This window comes from Phycodurus eques, chromosome 8 (genome assembly GCF_024500275.1).
Source record: "Phycodurus eques isolate BA_2022a chromosome 8, UOR_Pequ_1.1, whole genome shotgun sequence".
Classification (NCBI taxonomy): Eukaryota; Metazoa; Chordata; class Actinopteri; order Syngnathiformes; family Syngnathidae; genus Phycodurus; species Phycodurus eques.
The window spans coordinates 13,749,184-13,766,455 of record NC_084532.1 but is presented as its reverse complement, the minus strand read 5'-3'; the positions used below and the strand labels follow the sequence as shown (position 1 = coordinate 13,766,455).

The following is a 17,272-nucleotide window of genomic DNA, read 5'->3' as shown; positions in this document are numbered from 1 at the left end:
TAATGTGTTCTTTCCCTCAGTGTGATAAGACAATGCATAAAGAATATATGAGATGTGAGTCAGTACATACCACATCCTGTTGGAAGATAGCACTGGCCTCACAAGGACAATTTATACAGGATTAAAACAACCTGTTTTATGGCGTGACAGCAAACTGGTGACAATATGTGATTGATACTAGTTTGTTTTGTAGGAAGGGATGCATTTCTTTTTAGAAATTCTCTTTGACCAACACCCTTGTATGGACAAACACAGCTGTCATGCATGAGTTACATGCTCTTACCAGTGAATATCTTCTGGTTAAATTCATGAATGACAAATAAATTTGCCAAGCAAATAATCTATTTAATGTGTGTATGTAAGCATTTGACACTTCAGCTGTGTGTGTTTGCGCAACGAAATATTATATACCTGAGATGACCTGAATGATTTGGGTTATGCTATATGTAGAACAAATATTCTCTTTGATCTGCCCTTGAGATCTTAGTGTAACTAATATGTTAATCGATAGACTTTGATCACCAGCTGGTGAGGATTTGGTTAAGTTTCATGAAGGTTTATGAAGGATGAAAAATTATCTCTCGATTTTCTACAAGGGCAACAATGTTTGTCACAGAGCTGCCAACCAATAGAAATTCACTTCCAGAACAATATGCCAAATTTGTCTGAATTTTTATATTTTCAAAATTTTGTCAAGAAAATTACTGCGGGACAGTTATTGCATTATATTATGTAATAGGATAAGAATAATTATGCATACTGCTCAACTGCACAACATAATAATTACTTTATTATAGTAATCATTAATAAATTATGGCTTTAATATTTGTTATCTTGATGTTTTTATTGCATCAACGTTGTAATGGCAGACACAGTTGCAGCCTGCATCAAAGTACAGTGGGGCAAAAAAATATTTCGTCAGCCACCAATTGTGCAAGTTCTCCCACTTAAAAAGATGAGACAGGCCTGTCATTTTGATCATGGGTATAACCTCGCCAATGAGAGACAAAACGAGAAGAAAAAAAATCCAGAAAATCACATTGTCTGATTTTTAAGGAATTTATTAGCAAATTATGGCGGAAAATAAGTATTTGGTCACCAACAAACAAGCAAGAATCTTGGCTCTCACAGACCTGTAACTTCTTCTTTAAGAGGCTCCTCTGTCCTCCACTCGTTACCTGTATTAATGGCACCTGTTTAAACTCGTTATCAGTATAAAAGACACCAGTCCACAACCTCAGTCACACACCAAACTCCACTATGGCCAAGATCAAAGAGCAGACAAAGGACACCAGGAACAAAATTGTAGACCTGTACCAGGCTGGGAAGACTGAATCTGCAATAAGTAAGTAGCTTGGTGTGAAGAAATCAACTGTGGGAGCAATTATTAGATGGAAAACATACAAGACCACTGACAATCTCTCTCGATCTGGGGCTCCACGCAAGATCTGCAAAGGCTACAATCAGTAGCACAGTACGGCGCCACCATACGACTTATTTTCCACCATAATTTGCTAATAAATTTTTAAAAAATCAGACTGTGATTTTCTGGATTTTTTCCCCCCCTCATTTTGTCTCTCATAGGTGTTGTATACCTATGATGAAAATTACAGGCCTCTCTCATCTTTTTAAGTGGGAGAACTTGCACAATTGGTGGCTGAATAAATATGTTTTTGCCCCACTGTATATGAGATTTCAACGTGCCATCGTAAAAAAATATCTGTGTCTGTGGATTAATGCGCCTATAACAACTCTGTTTTCAACCTTTGTTAAAAAAAAAAAAAAAGCAAGTCTATTATATGCGATTAATCAGATTTCAAAAGTCAATTAAAACAGCAATCTATTTTACGGACAAATAACATTGCTCATAGATTTAATTGTATTGTTTAGATTTCTGTTTTGTGAATGGACTTGTATAGATGTATTCTCTTGCAAGCTATTTATATTTCCTATATTCACTATTGCTGCTGAAATGATAGCAATTTCCTCATTATGGGACTACTAAAGGTTATCTTTTATTATAAATATTTATGAATAATAATAATGAGCGGCACGGTGGACGACTGGTTTTCACATCTCTGCCTCACAGTTCTGAGGATCGGGGTTCAAATCCCAGCCCTGCCTGTGGAGAGTTTGCATATTCTCCCAGTGCCTTCGTGGGTTTTCTCCGGGTAATCCGGTTTCCTCCCACATCCCAAAAACATGCGTGATAGGTTGATTAAACTCTAAATTGCCCGTGGTGTGAACGTGAGTGTGGTTGTTTGTTTATGTGCCCTGCGATTGGCTGGTAACCAGTTCAGGGTGTACCCTGCCTCTAGCCCGAAGATAGCTGGGATAGGCTCCAGCACGCCGGCGACCCTAGTGAGGATAGGCGGTACAGAAAATGGATGGATGAATTATAATGGACTTTTAACCTGATCCCATTCTCAGATTATGTCTCCAGCGAAGTATTAATTAATTTCCAATTGAGATGGCATCTTGCGAGGTCGTGAATTATTTTACATTTATATCTCCAGATGCGTATTAATTGGCTTAATATTTTGTTGGTCAAACTTGGTTACTCTGTTATAACGCGGTTCCAGCCAGACCTGTGTGACAGGTGTACTGTATCATCCAGTCACTTATTTCGGTGTTTTGCGTCTTCTAAATGCTATCGTGTCAAGCTTAGCATTTAGCATCATGCTTTTCCGTCTTTTCCTACCCACTCCTTGCCCTTACTTCGTGATAATGTAAACAAAGTGTGTAAGAAGCATGGTAAGAAGTGGAGTTTATACGCCACCATGGAGGCGATGATCAGTGATTTACCATGCGTTGACACCGGACGCAAAGAGAACTTTCACCTCCACAGCTTGGCAGCCGGGTGGCGTAATAAAATAGCGTGCCCCCAAGCAGCTCTTTTTCTCTCTCTCTCTCTCTCTCTTTTTTTTTAAACAATCTAGTGTTTATTTCATCAAATTCATTTATGAAATTTTCATCACGGTGGCTGGACACATTGCCTTACTGGCCGGTAATGTTGGATGCTGTATGTTTTTATATATCCGATACAATTGGTGTTACGGCCGTAATGAGTCAGCGCTCAGTGACTTCTGGAACAAAATACAGACATTCTGGAACATTTAGCAGCTCTGTTGTTATCCTTCAGTTCCATTTTTGCTCCGCAGGGTTTTCTGTAGCTACAGTATTTTTATATGAAAATTACCCAGGGAGTGTGAATGTAACATGGAATGACCAGACTGGGATAATTTTATTTTTTTAAGCAATAATTCATGCTCACAGACTTTCACCTTGAATTCCGAAATGAGTAAATTTATCCTCTGTCATCTGGTGAAACAAAATTTGATTTTGGCAAGTAAATGTAAAAATATAATTAAAATTTAACCAGTGAATTCTAATTTTCATTTGCAGTAAAGGATACATATAATGTCAGCAGCCTCGGGCAGTTTGAAGGCTTCAATGTCACAGATAGAAACTCTTGAAGTCTATTCTTCAACTTTGCTATCCAGGTATCCTAGAAAAGATTGTTATGGTCAGTGAAAACCTGCCTCTGAAAAATAATTACATTTAGTCAACAATGATATAATAATAACTTCATTCAGAACCTGAAATAGATCCTTGAAGAAGGGATGAATGGTGGGATTGGACACAAAAGGCAAAGCATAATAAGGCAGAAACTCTGTGATTTGACTCAGTGCTTTCCCACGTGTCTCCAGGTATTTCTTGAAACAAGAAATCCTCTCTTCAAACTCTGCCTGGTCCTGTAGAAGACAGTCAGATTCTATTAATTCGTGCCAAGCTTACATTATAGGTGAAAGACCAATGGTAAACAGTAAATGGACTGCACTTATATAGCACTTTATCTACACTATCGCAGTGCCCAAAGCCCTTTACAAAGCCTCACATTCACCCATTCGCACACATTCATACACTAATGGGTGACTGCTGCCATGCAAGGTGCTGCCAGGCCCACTAGGAGCAAATTAGGGAGCAATTTCTTGCCCAAGGGCACTTCGACATGCGGACAGTCGGAGCCGGGATTCGAACCAGCTACCCTTCGGTCACTGAACGACCCGCTCTATCTACTGAGCCACAGCATTAAAAAAACTATACCGTACTGTACATTAGTTTCATGAATATGTCTCTTCACCAGCAACCACTACCATAGCATCATTTTTGGAAAAGGGGTGGTGGGTCATGGATGGGCCACGCCCCCCAAATGACTTACTGTGCCCCCCCCAAATGAGTTGTGCCCTGTCAGAGGTCTCTGCAGTGTAGCCTTTTCGTGCCAATCTTTTATAAATAATTTAATCAGTCTAAATTGATTTTATTTCAGCCACTAAGAAAAGAATAAGAAAAACCGCCATGGGGCCAACGCGCTGGGCGGCACGGTGGGCGATTAGTTAGCACGTCTGCCTCACAGTTATGAGGACCGGGTTAAAATCCCGGCCCCGCCTCTGTGGAGCTTGCATGTTCTCTCCGTGCCTGTGTGGGTTTTCTCCGGGCACTCCGGTTTCCTCCCTCACCCCAAAAACATGCATGGTAGGCTAATTGAAGACTCTAAATTGCCTGTAGGTGTGAAAGTGACTTCGAATGGTTGTTTGTTTATATGTGCCCTGCGATTGGCTAGCGACCAGCTCAGGAGGTACTCCGCCTCTCGCCTGAAGATAGTTGGGATAGACTCCAGCGCGCCCGCGACCCTCGTGAGAATGAGCGGTGCAGAAAATGGATGGAGAAACTGTGTTGATCATTTGCATATAGTCACTTCCGGTCCAAGTACGTTTTGCGCGTCTCATCAGTATGCTGACTGCTTTCAAACTTAGCCCGGCATTTAGCGCCTCTGTAGCAGCAGCAGCCCCACGTTTGAGGGACGTGACATGACTCAAACCAGTGGAAGGACAGTAGGACACCGTCGTCAGCCTGTCACACATGGAACAGACTCACCTGTTCTAAAGAAAAGACGTGTTTAATTTACCCAGTCTCCGCCGTTAAATACATGTTTTATAACAATGTTGAATGTGTGCGCGTGCATGCGTGGCATATTGTTGTGTGTGACTGTACGTGCACCTGCTGTGCCAAACCTATTTCCTTAGGCTTTAATGAGTGTGTGTGTGTGGGGGTGCGTGTGTGCCGCCATGGCATACTTATTTTATAAGGCATTTGTGTGTCCACACAGCCAGTGCGCTCTCATTTTTAAAAATATTGTAATCTGCCTCGAGGTGGCACGGTGAGGGACTGGTTAGAGCGTCTGCCTCACAGTTCTGAGGACCGGGGTTCAAATCCCGGCCCTGCCTGTGTGAAGTTTGCACGTTCTCCCCGTGTTTTCTCCGGCTTCCTCCCACATCCCAAAAACATGCATGGTAGGTTGATCGACGACTCTAAATTGCCCGTAGGTGTGAATGTGAGTGTGAATGGTTGTTTGTTTTTTATATGTGCCCTGCGATTGGCTGGCAACCATTTCAGGGTGTACCCTCCTAACCAATCAGAATCAGAATCATCTTTATTTGCCAAGTATGTCCAAAACACACAAGGATAGCTGGGATAGGCTCCAGCACTCCCACGACCCTTGTGAGGACAAGTGGCTCCGAAAATGGATGGATGGATGGATGGTAATCTGCCCCACCACGCCAACCCATTGGACGCGCTCTGGCACCGACAATAACCACTACCAAGCTGGTTTTGAGGGGGCGGTCCTGTCTCATGCAAATAAGTCATTGCTGAGTCTAAAGAATAAAGCGAGAAACAATGAATACAGTAAAAGAATCAATTGTATTTTCACTCATGGAGGTTGCGCTCCATCATCTGAAAGACCAAGGTATTTAAGTAGCGTTTGGTAGATTTGGCAGTGGGGCTAAGATACGACATCTTGCTAGTGCATGAAATTAGCATCTCCATAATGCTTGTCTTCATAAGGAAGCATAAAGTGCTCTAAAATTTACTGGTAAACACCTGTGTTAACATTGGACTGCAGAAAACACAGTGGAGCAACACCTGCGGATAAAATTGCTCCCCAAACCATCACTGACTGTGGGAAACTTTACATTTAACTTCAAGCAACTTGTATTGTGTGCCTCTCCACTCTTCCTCCAGAATCTGGGTCCAAATGTAATGCAACATTGACATTAACTGTACATGGAACTGAGCACTCGTCTAGTTCCTTAGCCAAGGCAAGACGGTTCTGGCGTCTGTTTCAGGAGTGGCTTGACACCAGGAATGCACAGAGACTGTTGATGCACTTATTCTAGCCTCAGGTCACTCCTTGTGAAGTTCACAGAAATTCTTGAATGGATTTTGCTTAACAAGCCTCTTAAAGCTGTGGTTATCGCTGTTGCATGTATATATTTTTTTAATTCAACCCCACTTTTCCTTCCTTGAGCAATAAACTTTTGTCGCTTGCCTTCCTTGTTGAGTGTGTCAATGACCATCTTCCAAACTACAGTCAAACAACCATAGCATTCACCGTAATCATGGAGGCTACTGGAGGCCATTTTAAGGCTCAGGAAGCCTTTGCAGGTATTTAAAGTAATAAGAAGATTAGAGAGTTAACATTAAGAGTTTATTGAGATGCACCTGAATATAAAGTACAGGGAGTTCATAAAACCCCTTTACAATTGAGCAAAACATATACATATATTTTTTAATGTATTTAACTTTGATTTGTCCAGGTAAGACAATTGAGAACAGATTCTCATTTACAATGCCAACTCGGCAGCAGATGGGGTGCTGCTATGAGTTAATGTTAATAAAGCATTATATTGACACTGACAACCAATTACTTCAGTTCTATGAACCATGAGACTAATAATAAATATATGACGTTACGTATAAAGTTTATTTTATTGTGTGAGGAAGCACGCTATTTGACGAGCTAATGATGGCTGAACACTAACAAGCAGAAGCTCGTGCGCCCTCCAGTGGCCATAAATTTGTAAAACTATTTTGTGGACACCCTGTATGTAAGTCTGGCACAATATATAGAGATTTTGGAATCACCTGGATTGCTGCATAAGTGGGCCATAAAATGTGTTCTGATCATCTTCCAAGTCACAGCAACAGTCAAAGACAGTCTGCTTAAATTAATACCACACAAAAAATGCTGTCATGTTCTTTATTGGACACACAGTGCAGCGTAGAAAAAGTAGGCCAATGACTTCTTCACAAATTATTCAGAGGCAGAAGCCAGCCAACCTACATCAAATTCATGTGACAAGATTGAAGATGTTGGTAACAGCTGGTACTCTGGTAACATACAGGTATGTAGGGCAGGGCAAAGAAGAAGAAAGAAAAGATGCCAGTTTTGAGTTTTCTATTCTCAAGAAGCATTGCCCAATGTGAACCATGCAGAAAGCGTCACAAAGTATCTCTGAAAGCCTTGATGTTCATCAGTCCAACGCTGACTGTCTGTAAATGGAGATAGCGCAGCTCTATAGCTACTCTCGTTTGGAGCGGCCATCCTATAAAGATGACTACAAGATTACAGAATGCTCAACGTTTCGATGCTGTGCATAGTAAAAATACTGAGGAATATAATTATTTGTGTGGTATTAGTTAGAGAAAGCTGGCTATTGTTGTGAATTTATGTAGAAATCCAGGTCAATCAATTAAGTCCAACCCATTACCAAACCTTTTCCCTTGGTTTGGAAATGTGTTTACATATAGCGTAAACAGTAAAATACCTTTTTCTATTCAACATAAAAAGAAACAGTGAAATATTTTGACTATTTGACTTACACAGGGCGGCACAGTGGCGACAGGTTAGAGCGTCAGCCTCACAGTTCTGAGAACTGGGGTTCAATCCCTGGCCCCGCCTGTGTTGAGTTTGCATGTTCTCCCCGTGCCTGCGTGGGTTTTCTCCGGGCACTCCGGTTTCCTCCCACATCCCAAAAACATGCATTCATTGGAGACTCTAAATTGCCCGTAGGTGTGATTCCAAAGTCTCTGTGCCCTTTGCACAATGGTCATTGCACCCTTGAGGACTTGCACGCTGCCAGAACTACGACAAGAGCGTGCAAAATCCTCTCGGACCCTCCGCATCCCGGTCACCAGCTCTTCCACCTCCTTCCGTCAGGTAGGCGCTACCGATCAATGCAAACTAGAACCAGCAGACATTCCAACAGCTTCTTCTCTCTTGCGATCAACTTCTTAAACACCTAACCTACAATTCCATTACAACACGCTGGCAATTTTTTGACTTGAGTTCGTTTTCACATTTCTGTGGGGCCAATTATTCATTACTCATGCACTCACTGTAGTTGTCTCGCCACGCTGCACTATTTGCATATCTGTTGTTGATCAATACTGTCCACTCATGCCAGATAGCATCTGCTCCATTTGCACACTGATTGAGGACTATCTGCAACATTTGCACAACCAACATTGTCCCAGATTATCGCACTACTCGTCACTTTAAACCGCATACACTCCTTGAAGTCTCGGCACCCTTTGCACAATGGTCATTGCACCGGACTATTGCAATATTAGTCATTCGAACTGCTCTAAGTGCTAGAGGACTCTGCATCTTTTTGCACAATTGTCAAAAAAAAAAAAAAGTACCGGCATTACCAGATAACTAGCAACCCTTTACTGCTCAGTGACTGTTTTTTTTTTTTTTTTTATCAATGTCTTTATGTCTCAAAATTGTTCTCTGTCAATTGACCGTCTGTTGTCGTACTAGAGCGGCTCCAACTTCCGGAGACAAATTCCTTGTGTGTTTTTTGGACATACTTGGCAAATAAAGATGATTTTGATTCTGATTCTGATGTGAGTGCGAATGGTTGTTTGTATGTATGTGCCCTGCGATTGGCTGGCAACCAGTTCAGGGTGTAACCCGCCTCCTGCCCGATGATAGCTGGGATAGGCTCCAGCACACCCGCGAACCTAGTGAGGAGAAGCGGCTCAGAAAATGGATGGATGGATGACTTACACAGTGGTGTCATGTACAGTGCCGTGAAAAAGTATTGGACCCCTTCTCAACGTTTTGCATAGTTTCCCCACTTTAAGGTGTATGATCATCAAACAAAAGTAAATATCAGACAAAGATAACCCAAGTACATACATTACTGTTTTTAAAACGTAATTTTATTTATTAAGGGGAAAAAAATATAAAAGGGCTACCTGCCCATGTGTGGAAAAAGTAATGACCCCCCTTGTTAAAGCTATAATTCACAACTTTTTTTGGGTGAAAATGCCATTTTCACCCAAGCCACTACTAGAGGAGATGACACAATGCCATTAAGCCATTCAGCTCATCTAAAATCTTCCTGTATTTGTCAGTATCTTATTTTGTATATTTAGTGAATGCCCTATTCATTTCCCACGCTAGGCTGGTTTGTGGCTCACTGCAAATGATGGCACAGAAATGATGGCACGGAAATTACGCATGTCCTTCAAAACATAGTAAAAATGTTGTGGAATCAGATATAAGGCGTATAACATCCACTGCCTACATCATATTGAATCGACGGCTCTGTTCTTTTGTTGTAATGCAGAATTTGACCTTAGGGTGCGCCAAAAGTTACATACTATAGCTTTAAATCATGACTTAACAGTGGCTAATAACATTTTTGGCTCATTTTCACTGATATACTATGGACTGACGAGACAAAAGTTGAACGTTTTGGAAGGTTTGTGTTGCGTTACATCTGCTGTAAATACAAGACAGCATTTCAGAAAAAAAAAAAATCATAATACCAGCTCCAGCAGCCCGTGACCCTAGTGAGGATAAGCGGTAAAGAAAATGGATGGATGGATGGAAATAAAATCACCATTTAAAAACTGCATTTTATGATTACTTTGGTATCTTTGTCTGATATTTACACTTGTTTGATGATCTTAAACAATAAAGTGGGGAAACTGCAAAATAAATAAATAAACGAAATAAATATTTGAAAAGGGCGCCAATACTTTTTCATGGCACTGCATGTCAGTTTAGCGAAGATTATCTTATTGAATCTTATTTTTATGGCAACAAATAATCACACCTGTTGTTCTCTGAGGTTAAAAATGACTTTATAAAGCCTAAAATATAAAATAACCCGATCTGACCACGTGATCAAAACTTGGGGTCGATCACGTGATTTTCAGTTGATCGAGATCAGGTGAAAAACGTTTTTTTTTTTTGTCATTTTCTGCCATTTTAAAGGTCGCAAAGTGAAAAAAATAATTCAAAGATACAAGTATCTTGCCAAATGGAAATAATAGCTTCATTTCATATTAAACAATGTAACTTTAAGGGGTATCTTTAGTACCGGTATAAGTGACTGAAAGAGACAAAGAAATTGTTTGCTTTCAGACAGACGGTGAAAAGAAGTGCGTGACTTAAGTGTGGCAGCGTTCATGTTTCCCAACAACCCTAACTCAGCCTAATACTAACCTTAGCCCAACCTAAACCATCGTAAGCCCCAACCCTAGCCCTAAACCTAACCATAACAAACTTCTTTGTATTTATTTCGTACAAATGTAATACATGTTTGGGAAGATTATCTTGTTAAGTAGCCTGCTCTTCCCGCGATGCTGGAGCCAATCATGTTATCATGTTGCAGCGGGGCATGTCTTGCCTAGAAACTATGTGGGAATCCTAATAATAAAACTAAACTCAGACAAAAGTGTTTTTGTTTTAGGTCAATTGGACTCATCAAAAAAAAATCTATTTGCTAAAAGTTGAGTTTTGGTAGTTATATACACACACATACATATGCTGTCGTTTAACTGTATTAAACTCATTACCTGACATATGAAGCATGACAACCTGTTTTCCAACATTTGACTTTTCAGAATAAAAACAGTTTGAACGTCCCCTCAATTCCATTAGAGAGCAGGTAGTAATGGTATGATCTTTGAAGAATAAAATGTTATAATGTGTCGTATTTTTTTGCGTCATGATACAGTATCGAATTCAAGTAAGCACACTAACACCTGTTCGAAAGCAGTATGGTGTGACAATTTGCCCCACTGATGCAGGGTCTTTTGTACAGAGGATAAATTCAATACCATCCATCCATTTTCTTTACCGCTTATCCTCATTAGGGTCGCGGGCTGCTGGAGCCTATCCCAGCTATCTTCGGGCGGGAGGCGGGGTACACCCTGAACCGGTCTCCACCCAATCACAGGGCACATAGAAACAAGCAACCATTCGCACACACATTCACTCCTACGGCCAATTTAGAGTCTTCAATCAACCTACCACGCATGTTTTTGGGATGTGGGAGGAAACCGAAGTACCCGGAGAAAACCCACCCAGACACGGGGAGAACATGCAAACTCCACACAGGCGGGGCCGGGATTTGAACCCCGGTCCCCAGAACTGTGAGGCAGATGTGCTAACCAGTCGTCCCACTGCGCTGGCTTACAAAATGATCCTATAATATAAATGATACGAAATACATACTTGTGTTCCAGGATGGCTTCTCAGTGGGTAGATGGCAAAATGGATATAAAGGTAGAACTCCAGCTTTTGGGCCTCAGTATCGGTGTAATCTAGATCAGAGGGAATATTATCTCCCCACACCTTAAAGAACACCTTGTAGTCTCCATCACTGAAAGAACTCAGGAGGTCTTTCTGCACAAAGAGATGGGGTTAGACCGCAAATTAGTAAGACATCTGAAATATACAACATACTTGGCTATACACAGTTGCTCTTGATCCATCCTAAAATGAAGCTGTTGAACTTGTCAAGTCACAGCTTGTACAAACTAAGCTAAATGTCTCAGTTTTACATTTTACCTGGACGATGTGAGTCTTAACGTCTCTCAGAGCATTTCCTTGAGGCTTGGACACAAGCTTTCCTTTGCTCTTGCACTCCTTGTCAAAACTGTGAACTGTGTTATCAAACTGTTCCACCTTAAGGTACTATAGTAGGAAAAACAAACAAGCAATACGGTTAAATGCCAACAGATCAGAAAGATGTAGTTTTGTTATGCTGTACACAACATGTTGTATTTGTTCATAAAATGGACTGCTTTATTTATACCTCCTTAATCATACCAAGCAGATTGGCTTCAGTGGCTAAAATATCCCCCATATTGACTTCCTCCCTGGAACTCATACGAGTATCAACTTCTTAAACCATACATAAATTAAGAGTTGAAGGCTGCATCACGTCGATCTCAGTTGGGTTTTGTTTACAAAATAGCACTCATCAGCGTCTCAATTTTACTATACTTCAGGCGTTTAAGCTTTTTCGTGAATTAAAAAAAAAGATCACACACAGTCTACTTAGTTTTTGTTCGTTTCAAGTAGGTGTGTGTTAGCGTCTACTTAAAAAAATAATAATAAAATAAAGATTGCAAAAATAGAATCGTCGATGGAAATTAAGCGAGCTGTTCGATGATAGCAGCAACAGTTCTCCAGCACAGCAGATCAACACCTATTCTCGTCCACTGCCCATTCACACCTTAAAAGCGTTGTCATTCTAGCCCTAAACGTCACAATACAATATAAATAGGAATAAAAGCCTGCATCTTCTTATACACTACATCGATATAAGCGAAACATCCATTAGCTAGCAACCGTACACAGAGGAGACGCTAACCACATAGCAACCAGGGCGTTGAGGCTGCAAAGTGGAAGTAAATGTCGTAAAACAGTTGTTTTATATCGGAAAACGACTTACATATGTTTATATTTTTAAATTGGGCCATAACCGCGAGCTACCTAGAATTCTAACAAAAATATATGTGTAAATTGTACATTATATCGAATACAACATTAACTTTAACATGGTCTAGCCGGAAGTAGAGGATGTCGAGCACGTTGTTTGGTTTCACCGCCACACGGTGTTTTGAATGAATGACGATTTAACCAAACAAGAAATTAAGTGCTTACTATAATCACACTCGTTGCTATAACCTGCAACCGAGTGCAAGAAAGGCTTGGCTGTGCACAATATAGAAGAACGTAGTACACCGACGTCAAAGAGGTATGCTTCGGGTAATGGGTGCACAACACGCTAAAGCTATCAGCTAGCATAGCCTAGTTAACATTTTGGGACCATCGAAATTTAAGGTCGATTTTCGAAAGAGTTCCGAGTTAAACTAAACTAAACTCCTTAGTTTATATCATTTTGTTATGTAAAAGAAAAAATGCCATCATGGTTTTACATCACGAAGTCGGGCCATAAGTACTGCTCAGTATGAAAATAGTGGCCCCCTCACCTTACCAGTGTAATTGTATTATTATATTTCTATTATATGTTTTCTTGTATTTCTGTGGGCAGGAACAGGGAAACAAATGGCTGGAATTCTTTTTGAGGATATCTTCGACGTAAAAGACATTGATCCAGATGGAAAGAAGTTTGACAGAGGTGTGTATTGTCTCGTTATGAAGCCAGTTGGCTAATAAAAAATGGGGATGTACTCATTTATGATGAGTGTTATATGTAAGCCCCTCAAAACGCATTGGAAACGTAATTCTTGTCACTTATTTCACCACTTTAACAATGCCATTGGTGTTTTATTGTAATTATAAACTGAGTAATACATGTTACAACAAAGTATAACTTGTAAAATTTATATTTACTTGTCGTAGCTTTAGCAGGGAAACCCAGACTTCCCTCTCCACAGCCACTTCCTCCAGCTCTTCCGAGGGGATCCCGAGGCGTTCCCAGGCAAACCGAGAGACGTAGTCTCTCCAGCATATCCTGGGTCGGCCCCGGGGTCTCCTCCTGTTGGGACGTGCCCGGAACACCTCACCGGGGACGTCCTGGAGGCATCCTAAACAGATGCCCGAGCCATCTCATCTGCCTCCTCTCAATGTGGATGAGCAGCAGCTCTACTCTGAGCCCCTCCCGGATGACTGAGCTTCTCACCCTATCTCTAAGGGAGAGCCCGGACACCCTGCGGAGGAAACTCATTGTGGCCGCTGGTATCCGGGATCTTGTTCTTTCGGTCACGACCCACAACTCATGACCATAGGTGAGGGTAGGAACGTAGATCGACCAGTAAATTGAGAGCGTCGCCTTTCGGCTTAGCTCCTTCTTTACCACAACGGACCAATACAAGGTCCGCATCACTGCAGACGCGGCACTGATCCGCCTGTCGATCTCTCGTTCTATTCTTCCCTCACTCGTGAACAAGACCCTGAGATATTTGAACTCCTCCACTTGGGGAAGGATCTCATCCCCGACCTGAAGAGGCCACTCCACCTTTTTCCAACTGAGGACCATGGTCTCAGATTTAGAGTAATGGCATGATTAATTGACCCACTCTTAATCCAACTAGTGTTTTTTGTTTACATTATGGTATGTCTTCATTTGTTCTACATATTTTACTACTAGTACGACTACTGTATAGAAGTAGTTAACTGTCAGCAATTTCAAACATTCAACAATGCCTCCTTGTGGGCGCAAGTGGAATACAACCGATCAGCCCCTTTGCAAACCATTGCATAATCATACATAATTTTAGCTCATAAATGACTTGTATTATTGATTATTTTCCACAGTGTCTCGTCTGCATTGTGAAAGTGAATCTTTTAAGATGGACCTCATCTTGGATGTGAACATTCAAATCTATCCAGTAGATCTTGGTAAGGTCTTGCATCTTCACTGAAGTAGTTACACAAATTATTTAATTGGTTGTATTTGCCCTACAAATTCATGAATTATATAACACTCACTCTTGTAGTAAGGCCATTAAAAGCATATACTGTATGACAGTCTGTGGAGCTATACAATAAACATAAAAATGCACAGTAAAAATAAGTAAATAAATAAACACTGTTCAACTCATTAAGGTGATAAGTTCAGACTGGTAATAGCCAGCACATTATATGAAGACGGAACGCCAGATGATGGGGAGTACAATCCTCAAGATGACAGACCCTCTCGGTATGTTTCTACTAATGCTCATTAACACATCTGTGTTTAAAATAGTATTTATTTGTATTTATCGAATATAATCCTTGGTAAATTGTTTGTGTTTTATGTATTTACTTGAGCTTGAATTTCATTGTTGTACTTTTTCAGATCAGATCAATTTGATTATGTGATGTATGGGAAGGTTTATAAGATTGAGGGTGATGAGACTTCGACAGAAGCTGCAACACGGCTGTGAGTGATGTTTTTTTTTTTTTTTTTTTTTGGGAGGACTAACTTTTACTTGAGTCACATTATTGTCAAGTAACAGTATTCTTACTTGAGGACAATGTTTGGCTACTCTACCCACCTCTGGAGCGGACATCCTCTATTGCTAGTCTTACATCTCAGCAACATTTTTGCTCATCAGATCAGCCGTGTCGTATTTGTTGCACTGGTCTTTTGTATTTTCGCGTTGAGGTGCTGTGGGTCATTGCCCTGGTTGTGGTCCCAGCGGAACCGGGAAGCACACGTAACATCGGCGACAAGAGCTGATCCGCTAGTACATCTTGTATTAATTGGGAAACGCGCCTATAATGATCGAATTAGTTTACGGATGTTAATGTTAAATGTATTAAGCGATGGAGCGATGTTAGGGATTATGTCACAACACAGAATGAACTAACTTAAATTCAGAAATGGTCAATAAAAACAGAAAAATACTGTACTTAATATTTTCCTGGAGGATGCATTTGGGATTAGCCTTTGAAGTTGTTAATAGTGAAAAATAAAGTGAAACAGGCAATGATTTTAGTCAATTCTTTTCCAGAATGAGAGTTCTATAACAGGAGGATGCTATTCATGTGGCACAGCTTGAAGCAGGCATCATGTGCAGGTGGAGATGGGCCTGGTTCAAGTTGGAGGCCAGAACAAAAAAAGCAAAGAAATGAGGCAAATTTAATTTTAAACTTAGAAATTTGTACATCAGCATGTACTTGAGCGGTGTAAATACATGTTTTTCTGCGTGAAGAAAGTCTTCCAGATTGCTTAATTTATGTTAAAATCAAAACAATTGTCTTCGGGGGCCCGGGGAATCCCCCCAGACCCCCACTACAATGTTGTTATTTTTTTTTTGGTCATCTTTTTCATGCCTTTGGTGTTTGCATGTCTGACCATAACTACATTATGGCCCATGACAAAAATGAACTGTACACCTGTGCTCTATAGCATTATTTTAACATCTTCTTAGGTGGTTGCAAATTATTACTTATATTGTTTTTAGCAAATTATCACCCTCCGTTGTGTAATAATAAACGTTTATAAATGTTTACTTCCATAGAATATATGACAAAAAGTATTGTATTTTTTTTTATTATTATCTCCTATTCTTAAATGTATTATATGAAGTGATTCAAATATGCCTTCTCCACTTTCAGCTCTGCCTACGTCTCTTACGGTGGCCTCCTCATGAGGCTGCAGGGAGACGCAAACAACCTTCACGGCTTCGAGGTGGACTCCAGGGTGTACCTCCTCATGAAGAAACTGGCCTTCTAAATCTCGTCCCTCTTCTGCTCACTATTCCCCCTGTCAGAATTTGCATGAAAACCAAACTGAACAGAAAGAAAATAAATTGAGGTTATATAGAAGCAATGTTTCGATTTTATATTTGTAGATTTAAAAAAATAAATAAAAATATGTTCCTCTTGAGAAATGGACTAGCGATTAGACTGTGACACTTGAACTGCTACAACCTCCATTTGCTACTCTGTAAATAAATTATTTTTATTTTTTTTAAATATATGTACAAAGTGCTCGTTCATTTTGGGATACTGTATAATCTGCATCCATTTTGTGGTTTCAGAATTATGGAACGGTCCTTTGTTTGCAAAAATCATGATGTGGTTTTGGATTTGTAAAACTGCAATTTTTGATGGTGTCACCTTCATAATTGTAAACATAAAGTAAAACTGGAAAAGCAAAAAAAAAACGTTTTGTTCTTCATGGCTACTTGCAAAAAAGTATGTGAAACATTTTTGAAATTAGCTGGATTTCATAAAATGTGATCTGATCTTCGTTGAAGATACAACAATAGACAAACACATTCTGCTTAAACTAATACCACATGATTGTGTTTTCATGTGCTGTATATATTTGACATGCCATGTAAATCTTCGCGCTGCAGGGGAAAAAGTATGAACCCCTTGGCTAATAACTTCTCCAAGGGCTAATTGGAGTCAGTGTCAGTCAACCAAGAGTCCAATCGGTGTGACAAGACTCGAAGTGTTGGTTAAAGCTGTCCTGCCCTATCTAAAACACACACCATGTTGGAGTTTTCTATTCTCAAGAAGGATTATCTGGCGCAAAAGAGCTCTCAGAATACCTAAAACTGTCATCTTACATGAAAGTATCACAAAAGTCTCTCTAAAACCCTTGTTGTTCATCAATCCAAGACAGACCTATAAATGGAGAAACTTCAACACTATTGC

The 17,272-nt window shown here is 40.3% G+C and overlaps 2 protein-coding genes across 10 annotated transcripts in view; one reads left to right on the top strand and one right to left on the bottom strand.

Moving 5' to 3' along the window:
* The window catches only part of LOC133406045 (lisH domain-containing protein ARMC9), a 41,231-nt gene extending 28,689 nt beyond the window's left edge, over nt 1-12,542 (bottom strand). For all 9 annotated transcript variants that reach the window (XM_061683265.1, XM_061683269.1, XM_061683270.1 and 6 more), the window contains exons 1-5: nt 11,964-12,542; nt 11,717-11,842; nt 11,381-11,551; nt 3,600-3,755; nt 3,416-3,508 (exon numbers count right to left, since the gene is read on the bottom strand). In XM_061683265.1, the coding sequence (XP_061539249.1) occupies nt 3,416-3,508; nt 3,600-3,755; nt 11,381-11,551; nt 11,717-11,842; nt 11,964-12,038 (621 nt within the window). In that variant the 5' untranslated portion in view covers nt 12,039-12,542. The remainder of the gene's footprint in view (nt 1-3,415; nt 3,509-3,599; nt 3,756-11,380; nt 11,552-11,716; nt 11,843-11,963) is intronic.
* Nucleotides 12,543-12,596: 54 nt separating this feature from the next.
* polr2h (RNA polymerase II, I and III subunit H) lies at nt 12,597-16,754 on the top strand. Its single transcript, XM_061683803.1, has 6 exons — nt 12,597-12,911; nt 13,209-13,295; nt 14,435-14,518; nt 14,726-14,819; nt 14,958-15,041; nt 16,223-16,754. Exons 2-6 carry the CDS (start codon nt 13,223-13,225, stop codon nt 16,338-16,340), a joined length of 453 nt encoding a protein of 150 aa, XP_061539787.1. The 5' UTR covers nt 12,597-12,911; nt 13,209-13,222; the 3' UTR covers nt 16,341-16,754.
* Nucleotides 16,755-17,272: the final 518 nt, after the last annotated feature.